General features: G+C 29.7%; 1 protein-coding gene across 1 annotated transcript; it reads right to left on the reverse strand.

Moving 5' to 3' along the window:
• Positions 1-5,668: 5,668 nt before the first annotated feature.
• LOC136220260 (uncharacterized) lies at positions 5,669-11,791 on the reverse strand. Its single transcript, XM_066008065.1, has 5 exons — positions 11,708-11,791; positions 10,785-10,879; positions 8,041-8,124; positions 7,282-7,937; positions 5,669-5,991 (listed from the first exon to the last, which is right to left on the reverse strand). Exon 4 carries the CDS (start codon positions 7,904-7,906, stop codon positions 7,286-7,288), a length of 621 nt encoding a protein of 206 aa, XP_065864137.1. The 5' UTR covers positions 7,907-7,937; positions 8,041-8,124; positions 10,785-10,879; positions 11,708-11,791; the 3' UTR covers positions 5,669-5,991; positions 7,282-7,285.
• Between the last annotated feature and the right edge of the window lie 2,028 nt (positions 11,792-13,819).

Genomic DNA, 13,819 nt, shown 5'->3' on the forward strand with positions numbered 1-13,819 from the left:
CTGTCATGTATCTTGTGTCATGTGAAAGGGAAAATGACATAGTGAAAATGTATTTTTAATGGAAAAGGCATAAGTTCAAACTCTTTAAACATTTTGTTTTTAATGGTTTTTATTTATACATTTGAATTTTCTTTTCTAGAATTACTTTATTATCATTAATTAGTTTCTATAACTTAAAAAAAATTAATGTTAGATTTATAAAATATTAAATATATATATTTCTTTTAAGCTGAGCATTTTTTATTTTCTAACATTAAGAAAATGTCTCTTAACTCTATAAATCTAATGGATAAATTACACTCATTGCTACTGAACTTTACTCTTTTTAACATTATGGTCATTCAACTTCAATTCTTAACGTTATTACTACTGAACTTCACACTTTTTAATACTGGTGGCCGTTGCTACCGTTATCAGAGTTTCTTCCCTTTGACTCTCTATTTTCACCGGTTCTCTCTCATTCCTTCTTTCTAAAACCTAAAATACTCATTTTACCCTTCTCTTTCATCTCCATGAATCAATTCCATGACCGGTTCGCTGACTCTGAGATCGAGCTACACCAAGAGCTCCCTGAGCTTTACCCCCGACCTCGTCAATCTTGTTCAATTGCTTCAAGACCTTACCGATGAGGAAGTTCTTGAGGATAATGATGAACCTGCTAGGGTTCTTGCTGGTCCAGAATTTGCAGAGGTTATCTGAATCCGATCCAAGTGAGAGCTCCAAAAGCTGAAAATAATTTCCAGGAACCCTAATTCTAAAAGAGGGGAAAAAAGAGAGAATATTCAAAAACACTTACAACTTTATCATAGTGGCGATGATGGACGTCCATGATCGATGATAATTAATAGCAGAATGAAAAAAGAAAAATCGTAGGTGGATTGGACTGCCGGGAAAAAGGAGAATCCGCAGGGTGAGGTTGGAGTCTAGTAGTGATCTATAAATGATTTAATAGTTTTAGAGAGAGAAATGGAGAGTTAGAGAGACACTGGTTTTGGAGAGGGGAATTGATCTATGGCTATGAAGCACCGATATTTCCTGGAGGTCACCGTACGCGTATCCGATACTCCGGGTGCGGGGATTCGGCATGATACATAGAGGACACGTCTGGGAAGTATCCCCTTTTTTCTTTTTTCTTTTTTTAATGAGGGGATACGCGGGGACACGCTGGGGACACTTCGGGGACACTTCGGGGACACGTCGGGGATACTTCGGGATATTTTAGGGGTTTTTTTAAAAACACTTTGAAAGTATAAGGGTTTTTTTTAGACTCATAAAATATAAGGATTAAAATAAAATAATCTCAGGATTACTAGTATATAGATGCACGAAATCGATTGAATCCTAAACTAAAATTGAAAATCTCTCCTGTGCTTTTTTATGAATTAGTGATTTATTAGTTAATATTATAAATGTTATTTGTGGTTTTATAATGACTTAAGAGTATTATTTGTGTTTTTATAATGACTTTATGAATATGACTTGTGATTTGTATATATTTATGTATCTTTTGAATTTTCATTATAAATGATATATATATTATTAATTATATATAAAATTTACCGAATCCCCGCCGTACCCGTATCTCATATTTTTTAAAAATGTCTTTTTCCGTACCCGGTACCCGCATACGTATGCATACCCGTATCGGTGCTTCATAGATCCATGGAGATGAAGGAGAATGATAAAATGGGTAGTCTAGGTTTTAAAAGCTGGAAAGGAAGAGTTAAAGGTAAAAAAACGCTAATCAAGGGTTACAGTGACCATCAATATTAAAAAGTGTAAAGTTCAATTGCCATAACTTTAAAAATTAAAGTTCAATGACCATAACGTTTAAAATAACTTTTAAAATAGTAAAGTTCAATAGCCATTAGTGTAACTACCCTAAATCTAACTCTGAAACTGCATGCAAAGCTAAAATTAAAATTAGGTCCCGTATAAATTCCTCCACCACGTAACTAAATATATGCGATTTTATAGAATCTTGCTTTTCAAAATTATAAATTAAATTTACACTATTACATATAATGGTGTCCGCTATGGTTACTTCCTTTAAAAATAAAGTAGGATTACTTTGTTTCAATAACGAATAGTATTGCGACACTTGTCAAATTAATTTTAAAAAAAATAAATTATATTAAACCTGTTATTAAAGGTTACCACTAAATAGGGAAAATTAAAGTTACACAAGGTAGAATATAATTCTATCCACCAAACCACTTTACAGAAATTGACACTAATTTATGGAAAATCTATAAAACCTTTACAAATTTTTGTAATATTTGTACAATTTTACGTAAATTAATTATTTTTGATAAATTATTAATAAAAAATAATTTTAATTCTATCCACCAAACCACTTTACGTAAATTGACACTACTTTATGAAAAATCTATAAAACCTTTACAAATTTTCGTAACATTTCTATAATTTTACGTAAATTAATTATTTTTTATTAAATTATTAATAAAAAATAATTTTAATTCTATCCACCAAACCACTTTATATAAATTGATACTACTTTATGGAAAATCTATAAAACCTTTACAAATTTCCTTAACTTTTCTATAATTTTACGTAAATTAATTATTTTTTATTAAATTATTAATAAAAAATAATTTTAATTCTATCCACCAAACCACTTTACGAAAATTGACACTACTTTACGGAAAATCTATAAAACCTTTACAAATTTCCGTAACATTTCTATAATTTTATGTAAATTAAATATTTTTTGTTAAATTATTAATAAAAAAATAATTTTAATTCTATCCACCAAACCACTTTACGAAAATTGACACTAATTTACGGAAAATCTATAAAACCTTTACAAATTTCCGTAATATTTGTACAATTTTACGTAAATTAATTATTTTTTGTTAAATTATTAATAAAAAAATAATTTTAATTATATCCACCAAACCACTTTACGAAAATTGACACTACTTTACGGAAAATCTATAAAACCTTTACAAATTTCCGTAACATTTGTTTAATTTTACGTAAATTAATTATTTTTTTGTTAAATTATTAATAAAAAAATAATTTTAATTCTATCCACCAAACCACTTTACGAAAATTGACATTACTTTACGAAAAATCTATAAAACCTTTACAAATTTCCGTAACATTTCTATAATTTTACGTAAATTAATTATTTTTTATTAAATTATTAATAAAAAATAATTTTAATTCTATCCACCAAATCACTTTACGAAAATTGGCAATACTTTATGAAAAATCTATAAAACCTTTATAAATTTCCGTAATATTTGTATAACTTATGTAAAGTAATAAATTTTTGTTAAATTATTAATAAAAAATAATTTTAATTTTATCCAACAAATCATTTTACGTAAATTGATACCACTTTACGTAAAATCCATAAAACTTTACAAATTTATGTAACATTTGTAAAATTTTACGTAAAGCAATTATTTTTTCATAAAATATTAATAAAAATAATTTTAATTCTATCACTAAACTATTTTAAGTAAATTGCAATACTTGACGTAAAATCCATAAAATCTTTACAAATTTTCGTAACGTTTGTATAATTTTATGTAAAGTAATTATTTTTTGTTAAATTATTAATAAAAAAATAATTCTAATTCTAGCCACCAAACCACTTTATATAAATTGAACTACTTTACGTAAAATCCATAAAACCTTTAAAATTTTCCGTAACGTTTATACAATTTTATGTAAAGTAATTATTATTTTTTAAATTATTAATAAAAATAATATGATTTATTAATTAATTTATATTTATTTATAAATTTAGTAAGCAACACTAAATGATTTTAGTAAAAAGGTAAATATTTTACTTGAAACTCGATTTTGGGAACTTAACATTTGTACAATTTTACATAAAGTAATTTTTTTTGTTAAATTATTAATAAAAAACAATTTCAATTCTATTCACCAAACCACCTTACGTAAATTGACACTACTTTACGTAAAATCCGTAAAACCTTTATAAATTTCCGTAACATTTGTACAATTTTATGTAAAACAATTAGTTTTCCGTAAAATATTAATAAAAATAATTCTAATTCTATCCATCAAACCACTTTACGTAAATGTACACTACTTTAGGTAAAATCCATAAAACCTTTATAAATTTTCATAACACTTGTACAATTTAAAGAAAAAATATACTAGATCATTATTGCATCATTTAAGTATCTTGTAACAAATTAATGTTTCATAAGGACAAAAAGATTACACAAATAAAACTATACAATTTGTTACCAAGTTTGGTACCAAAAAAAAGCACTTTATTCTAGTGCAGCAAAATCCTACGAAATTTGTTATATTTACAAAAAGGAAAATGACTTCATTATAGCTTTAACATGAATCCTAATACAAAACACAGAATACACAATCAGCCCTTTAAAGTGCAGCAAAATCCTACGACCTATCAATCAAAAAATCATAAAACAAAAACAATATATAAGCAAATCATTCCTAAATAAAACAGATAAATGCTAGTAATTTAATCCTAGCAAGAGTTGAGTGGAGTATCATATTATTGTCAACTAATTGAATTAAAACGTACATGCATTTATAGAAGCAGTAACATATTAGCTTACAAAAGAGTGAAAATGGCATGGAAGCTTGTCTTTTGTGTCTTTAAGTCATCTGTTTGTATCATGAAATGCTCTCTTTAGAGTTTCCTTCTCATCCTCTTTTTTTATGAAAAGGAAAAGAGATTACAACATTACAAAATTAACTCATTAATTTATTAATTATCTCCATCGATCACTATGTATCTGTCACATCCGTGTCCCTAATTTTAGTTATTATATCCTAATATTAGGTTATATTATAATTATTTATTGATTGGAGAGTTAATTGGATATTATGGATATAGTTTGGAGTTCAATTTCATATTTTAAGGTAAGTTTTAAAAGAAGTTAAAGTTTAGAGGGATCAAAAGGGAGATTTTCCCTTATTGAAAACATAAATCACAAGTTTCCACACCTGTATTTTCGGATATCTATGTATTGAGAAAATGAGAACTCAATCTCATTTCCATCTTTCCCATTCTTCCCTATTGTTCTTCATTTTATCCCAATTTTATCTAATTTTGATCATTCTTTGATATCTGGAGTTTGCACCGTCGCATCGAGCTCATATTTTTACAGTAGCTTCTAGACATCCTAATACACATTGTGGTCGGTGTGATTTTGATTTGAAGATTTGTAGAAAGAGTTCGGTCTAAACAGATTCTAAGGCGAATTTGGTGTTTTTTTAGAGTTTTCTTCAAATTATGGCTAAAGTAAGTAATTATCAACTACCCTTTTGAGTTTTTATGTATATATATGTATATATAACTCTATATTTTCTAGAAAATTGAATTTTTGTGGTGATTTTTGTCAAACCCGACCTAAAAGAAGATCAGATAAGACGGTGAGACATTACCACTGACTTATTATATAAACCAGTAGCAGTATCTCTCAAATAAGAAGAAAAATCAAAGCAAAAACCAAATTCTGGTTTTAAGCTAAAATGACCGACATATGTCATTTCCAGCATAACTTTTTCATACGGAGTCCGATTAAGACGATTCAAAAACCCCTGGAAACGTAAGATAATAATTAAGAACTTTCATTTAGGACTCCATGACAGATTCAGCCTATATCTGGTCGAAAAATGCATTACAAGATTCTGATATGAATCTAATTCTTCCGCAGCACCTATATAGACAATTCAATATTATATCTAGCTCAAAGTTATGACTCAATCATAACCGATATCATACTATTCCACAACTTCTCAACTGCAACTAATTATATATATACTTGTAGATAATACAAACCAAACAAAGGACACCACCAAAAATAAGTTACACAAGTGTCCTTATACTATCCACATATATGTACATGAACAAAATGGATGCAATACCCTAGAGACGACTTGCACCTCGTAGCTGTAACCGAACCACGCCCTAGGATCGAGTACCCCTCTCGGTACCTTGCACTTCTTCGCCTAAAACAAAACATTAAAAACATTTGGAAAACATGAGATAAAAATCTCAATAAGAAACTATCAGCTATAAAATCAACTTTACTTAATATAACTACATATATATACGTTTATAAAGGATTGAATCAAAACCTTGTAAGATATACTCAAAACTAAAATTCATAATAGGATCAAGGTATTAAACCAAAAAAACAAAAATATATAATCTTGTATCCATTCTTGAGTTCATCCCCTTATAATTCAAATCACAATTCACAACATATACGAGACGTCTCTTAACATTGCCTATCCCATATGGTCTTACCCAACACTTCTCTGCCATACCCAATAGGTCTTCAGACTGTACACAGGCCATATTTCTCACTAAATATGGTCTTTGAAAATTAAATCCACCATACCGGACTCCTCTCAATGGATACCAAACATTTAATTCCATATATAGATATAGATTGAAACCAATGTATATATGTATATATGTATATACTTCAGTTGATCATAATCAAGCTCACAAGTGTTCAATTCTCCAAAATATCAATCCTTTAAATCAATATAACCCAGTAAAATCTGTAATTCACATTTAAACATAGTCAATAGTTCATTTGAACTATAATTTCACAATAAAAGCAAGATTGTGAAAAACCTCAATTTTACAAAATTCCGGCATAACCCTAAAATAACAATTTCTAGAAATTCTTTGATTATATATATATCTCTATACATAAAACTCAAACTATAATTGATAGTGACTTACCTTGACTGCTAATTGAAGAAAACAACTCGTTCAATTCGCCTCTAAATCCTGTCTAAGACGTTTTCCCTCCAAACGCTTCCGAAACTCAAAAACTCTTCGGTTAGGATGTAGATCTATGCCTAAGGATGCTATAGTTTAAGTTTCAAGTGATTTGGACGGTCGAATCTCCGCAAATCAAAGAAACGGTGGAGAAACGGTCGAAGAACGGCGAAGAACGGATAAAAGCAAAAAAAACACAGAAAAGAAAAAGAAAGAGAAGGAGATGCTCGACACATTCTGGATTTGGGATTTATATCCCAAATTTGGTAAATATCCATTTTGTTCTTTCATCTTTATATAATCTTTTAAAACTTACCCTAAACTTTTAATTTACACCTAAATCCATCGAATTAACTCCAAATTTTTCCTATAACACCAAATAAAAATCACATACCCCATAATAATAATATATATTAATATCTAGGTATAAATTTTAGAAATTTAGACACGGACGTGACAATCCTCCCCACCTTAAGAAATTTCGTCCACGAAATTGTACTTACCCGTCTAGGTGAATAAATGAGGATATTGTTGTCTCATATCCTCCTCTCTTTCCCAGGTTGCTTCCTCACAAGAGTGTCTGTGCCACATAACTTTAACAAGTGGTATGGTTTTGTTCCTGAGGACTTTCTGTTCTCTAGCTAGAATAGCTACTGGTTCCTCTTTATAGGACAAGTCTTCAGACAATTCAATTGGTTGCTCTTGAATAATGTGATTCGGATCACTCCTATACCTCCTTAGCATTGAAACATGGAATACATCATGTATATTAGAGAGATTCTGAGACAATTGTAATCGATATGCAACTGGCCCAACTCGTTCCACAACTTCATATGGACCAATGAATCTAGGACTCAACTTCCCTTTCTTGCCAAACCGAAGTAAACCCTTCCACGGTGATACTTTCAGAAATACTCTGTCTCCCACATCATATTCAATTGGTCTCCGTTTCAGATCTGCATAACTCTTTTGTCTATCTTGTGCTTCTTTTAACTTTTGTTGTATGATTTGCACCTTTTCTGTTGTCAACTGCACTATCTCAGGCCCTAATAACTGTCTCTCGCCTACTTCAGACCAACATAATGGAGTTCTACATCTTCTTCCATATAAGGCTTCATAAGGTGCCATATCAATACTAGATTGATAACTGTATATATACCTGTAGATAATACAAACCAAACAAAGGACACCACCAAAAATAAGTTACACAAGTGTCCTTATACTATCCACATATATGTACATGAACAAAATGGATGCAATACCCTAGAGACGACTTGCACCTCGTAGTTGTAACCGAACCACGCCCTAGGATCGAGTACCCCTCTCGGTACCTTGCACTTCTTCGCCTAAAACAAAACATTAAAAACATTTGGAAAACATGAGATAAAAATCTCAATAAGAAACTATCAGCTATAAAATCAACTTTACTTAATATAACTACATATATATACGTTTATAAAGGATTTAATCAAAACCTTGTAAGATATACTCAAAACTAAAGTTCATAATAGGATCAAGGTATTAAACCAAATGATATCCCAAATTTGGTAAATATCCATTTTGGTCCTTCATCTTTATATAATCTTTTAAAACTTACCCTAAACTTTTAATTTACACCTAAACCCATCGAATTAACTCCAAATTTTTCCTATAACACCAAATAAAAATCACATACCCCATAATAATAATATATATTAATATCTAGGTATAAATTTTAGAAATTTAGACACGGACGTGACAATTTTTGACATGAATTTGATTAATTGGAGTTTCTATGGATTAGTTTTTAACATAAGCTTAAAATTAAGTTCAAAATAATTATATATGTATTTGCATGTTAATTTTAACCTATAATATATATTAATGTATACATGATTTGGGTTTTGTTTTGATGAACTTGGTATATTTGATTAATATTTGTGTAAGATTTGATATTTTGAAGAGTAGAATTTAAAGGGAAGTGTATTGACAAACTTTATTGATAATTGGGTTATGAACAAAGATATATGAATATATATTAAGTGATTTTCTACAATTTATTTCTCAAAGTAAATTTTAGTTTTAATTAAAGATTGTTAAAATAGTAGCTTTGATGAAATTATGGTTTATTGAAATAAAGTATATATATATATATATGATGATTTTATGTCTTTAGTTTTCAGAAATTGAAGTTATTATTGATAAATATATTTTGAAATTATTTATTGGTGATTTTAGTTCAATAATAAAGTATGATTTAATATTTTGGAAATTGATTGAGTAAAGATATTGAGAAAACTTTATGATGTTGATTTATGAGTTATATATATATATATATTTACATATATATATTTCTGATTTTAAATTATATTATGAAATTATAATATTTTTAGTATCCATCAAGAGTAATCCGGATAGGTGGCTTTAATTAAAGTCCGTATTTAGTGAGAAATACAGCCCGTGTACACAGTTGAAAGACCTATCGGGTATGGCAAAGAAGTGTTGAGTAAGACCATGCGGGATAGGCAAATTATGAGATATCTCGATTCTATTATATTGTGGGGATTGATACATACGGGGATTATCTCTCGGATGGATACGATTTACGAAATATTTATTGATATACGATTTGTGAAGTAATTATTGACATACGATTTGTGAGGTATCTATTGAGATACAGTTGATGGAGTTTTTATTAAGATACAGTTTATGAAGTATTTATCGATATACAGTTTATGAAGTATTTATCGAAATACGATTTATGAAGTATTTATTGATTTACGGTTGATTTGAGTAAATGGTTAATTACGAACCTATTTATTTTGTATAGTTGAGATTTTAAACAATTAATATATATATATATATATATATATATATATATATATATATATATATAGCTATTTTGGATATGAGTTTTATATTAAGTGTTTTAATACAGTGATTTACGTTTTGACTATGTGTGTTATTTTGAAAAATGATAGCAAGCTTATGATATTTTAAAGTGCATATTTGGTTAAAAGTACTACTTTGAGTATTTTATTGTGGTTTAATCCATAAAGTGTTCATTTTTAAGAATATGAATTTTATATGATGTATTTTAAAAATTAAACTATATATATAGCTATTTTGAGTATAAGTACTTTATGTAGTTGATAATTGCTTACTGAGATTTTTGTCTCACATTTTTAAATGTTTTAATGTTTTTAGGTGAGAAAGTACAGGATAGAAAGAAGGTTACCGATCGATTAGGCGAGGATTGGAAGTTGTTGCTAATTGTTAGAATTATTATTAGAACTTTAATATTTAATTGTATTATGATGAAGTTGGTAAATATGTTGAGGTTTTAATGTAATAGGAATATGAATTTGTTTAGAATATACATTTAAGAGGAATACCTAGAAAAGTGATATTTATGATATTTGGAGACTATTAAGTGTTGATTGTGATCTTTCTATTTCACGCCCGATGCAGATTGAGGTCGTTTAGGGTCGGGTGTGACAGTATCTCTTCTCTGTCTTCACTTCAGACACTCCCTTAATTAAGTCTTAATTAGATCTGAGACTGACCCCATAAAAACTTCTACTAATTCTACATTACCTTCCAAATCATATATTATACCCGTAAAATACAGTAACTATGTTGCACGGAAACGAAAACGGGATACAAAATAAAAACGGAAACGGATACCGGGAAACTTATTCATAAGAAAAATTGGCTAGGAGACCGTAATGAAAACGGAAAAGAAAACGGAAATGGACGCGAAACATGGAAACTCTAATGAAAAAAAGTTCCCGTGCAACATAGTACACTGATGATCATTGAAGTTGATGTCTATTTCATATACCAATCGAATTTCAGATTTGATTCTAATAAAATAATATCGATCCATTTGTGTATGAATGTTAATTATATTGAAGTTGATATCTGTTAGCTTAAATTGCTTTAGTGAAATCAAATGTGAGGTTTTAGTAAAATGCATACTGATTGTTAAATTTCCATCTAAATATAGAGTATGCAAATCACTTACAGGAAGCTTAACGTTGTCAATTGATGCAAATCACTCGAGATTGGGGACTCGCCAATATTGAAGGTACGTCTGAGTGCAATTATAAGAGAAGCCAACTGATAAATTACACCGTACTAATATTATCATTCACTTTTAAAATCACAACAGATAATATAACATAAAACAAGTTTTTGAATATTAAAACAAGGTCTACAAAATATCCCATAATAATTGGTGATATAAAATAAATAATAATGATAAAATTGTTAAGTGTTTTTTTTTTTTTCCTGAAGTTGCATATTGTGTACATGGTGTCACTTGGTAAAGAGGAATATTCACCATCAGCTCACCATCTTAGTTTGCTTCAACAAGTAATTAAGACCAAACAATGTGATCTAAATTCTCTGTCACAGTGGAATAAGGGATTAGCTACAAAGAGATCTAGCCCGGGACTAAAAGGACTATAGCAATGCCAACAAAGCTGCTTGTTGCAGAATACATTCATCAACATCAATATCACCAATTCCTGGATTTATTCCACCACTAAATAATGAAAGTTCTGATCATAAACATATCATTTCAATTATAACTAAAGCTCATATAGCATATTAATATAGCCCTAAGAAAAGCATACAGAGAACAAACAATGCTGACTGACTAAGTGTATAAGATTAGATGATATTTGTTTGTAATGGCAAGGTACATGTGTCCTCAGGACCATTAAGCAGAAACCATAGAGAATTCATCATCACCTACCAGTTTTTGATTTCCAATGGGTTAGTAACACATCCAACTGGAATTCTAAGTAATGAAGATACCTAAATTGTGACTTCAGATTGGAAGATAACACACTTGTGTAGCAACAGAACCTTACTACTGGACATTCCTTTCACAATCTCTGGATCATTAAATTACACTAAAAATAGAAGACAGGTATTAATTACCTGGATTGATGTGAGTATGGCGACCACATCATAAATTGGACTCCATTGATTCTGCAAGATATCCAAACATATGCTTCCATCCGCATAGACTGAAAAAAGTCGATCAAAAGTATGAACTTACAACCAAATTGCAGATACCTAGCGAAGCTGGGAAGATACAAAAACATGAAGACTATTTATTGCTACTCTGCCGTTCTCTTTTTTTTTTTTTACTTGAAAAAAAAGGGTAGTACATAAGTAGAATTAACTTTTCATAATCTCAAGCCTTCTTTGAACATGAAAAGTTAAATGACAAGGACAGTCAAGATTCTAAACACAAACATAGACACAAAACCACAAAAGCATTTGATAACTAGATCCAAAATTTTGGTTTGAAAATCTCTAAAGTCGCCAATCTTTTTGCTTTCGGCTATTGCATATTCGCATTAACTGACAATACATATCTCACCAATTTCTGGAATTATCCGGCACTAAACAATGAAAGTTCTGATCACATTAACAGAAAAGGATCGAAAATTCTGTTTGAAAATCCCTAGAAGTAGCAAGCTTTTTGCTTTCGGCTATTGCATATTTGCATTAACTGACAATACATATCACCAATTTCTGGAATTATTCCATCACTAAACAACAAAGTTCTGATCACATAGGCACAAAAGGATCGAAAATTCGGTGTGAAAATCCCTAAAAGTAGCAGTTTGCTTTCTGCTATTGCATCAACCGAAAATACATATCACCGATTCCTGGAATCATTCCATGACTAAACAATTAAAATTCTGATCACCTTCCACAAAAAGATCAAAACCCCCTAAAAATAGCAAAAAAAAAAAAAATTCTTTCTGCTGATTGCATTAACTGATAAATGATAATACATATCAAACACATCAATAACTTAAGACGAACAGGACCGAACATTGTGATCTATATATTGGAAAACATGCCATTTTCAATTACTTCGAAACTAAATTCATATTCATAGCAGACCTGTAGAGAAACTGAGCTGGACTGTAAGGGTTTCGATCCCCCGAATACACAGCTAAGAAAATAACATCAATATTGCAGGCCAAACACAACCGATCTGATGATTTTTTTCGACAAGTTTCCCAATCATGACGATGACTCATGAAGTAATTCCTAAATGGAGGTGCGTGAATCAATGCTTGCAACACAAAATTCATGAAAATGATCAAAATTTCTTCTATACCAAGTTCTGGAAATGGAGCAATTTAATATCAAGGATGCATCCACATTATTTGAAGCCTCTATTGAACCTACTGAACCTTCAATTTCAATTTCAATCTAAATGAAGCCCTGTAGAACCTACTAAGTCTGTTCTCCTAACACATTAAAGCCTTTTCAAAGGATTAAAATCAATTGCTCAGATTTCTCACCCTTTTTTGGAGTACACGATGATCAACGGGGCCTTTTCACGCTGAAACTTGGATTTTCAACCCTTCTTTTCTCTTCTTCCTTCAAGCCTTAAAACTTGTAACTTGAGAATTGCTGAAATTGGCAATGAAATCTAAATGTAAAAGACGGGGGGTTTAAGTGTTAAAGTAGAAGATGGATGTGCAGAGGAGAAAAAGAAAATAATCCCAATCCTCTTCTTCCTTCAAACCTTCAAACTAGTGCCCAAATTACTGAAATTGGGGATGAAATCTAGTTGTAAAAGATGGAGGTTTAAGTGTGTTGAGATGGAAGATGGATGTATAGAGAGAATAAGAAAGAGAAGCCTCCTGGAATCGAAATGGATGAGAGAGAGGCAAGAAGAAAAACGAAGTCGTACATCAACAATTGAGAGAAGAAAAGCAGAAATAGGTAGTCACCGGTATAAAAAGTAGCAGGTAGAACGTAAAATAATGGGATGTGATTTGTCTTTGTATTATTGGTTTAAAAAAACAAAGTAATCGTACTTTGTTTTTAAAGGAAGTGAGGATAGTAGACACCTACATATAATTGATAATTGATAGAACAATTGAAATTTTTCTTTGTTTATACAAAGAATAAAAGAAAGTGATAAATTTTATTTTCCACATTAATACTAATTATGTAATTATTTAATTGATTTTCTCAAAAATTAAAGTAATTATTTAAGGGCAAAGTGCGAAAAAAAAA

This window comes from Euphorbia lathyris, chromosome 2 (genome assembly GCF_963576675.1).
Source record: "Euphorbia lathyris chromosome 2, ddEupLath1.1, whole genome shotgun sequence".
In the NCBI taxonomy this organism is placed as follows: Eukaryota; Viridiplantae; Streptophyta; class Magnoliopsida; order Malpighiales; family Euphorbiaceae; genus Euphorbia; species Euphorbia lathyris.

Excerpts from the sequence above, each read along its gene's own strand:
- LOC136220260 (XM_066008065.1), bottom strand. The coding sequence starts at position 7,906 with ATGGCACCTTATGAAGCCTTATATGGAAGAAGATGTAGAACTCCATTA.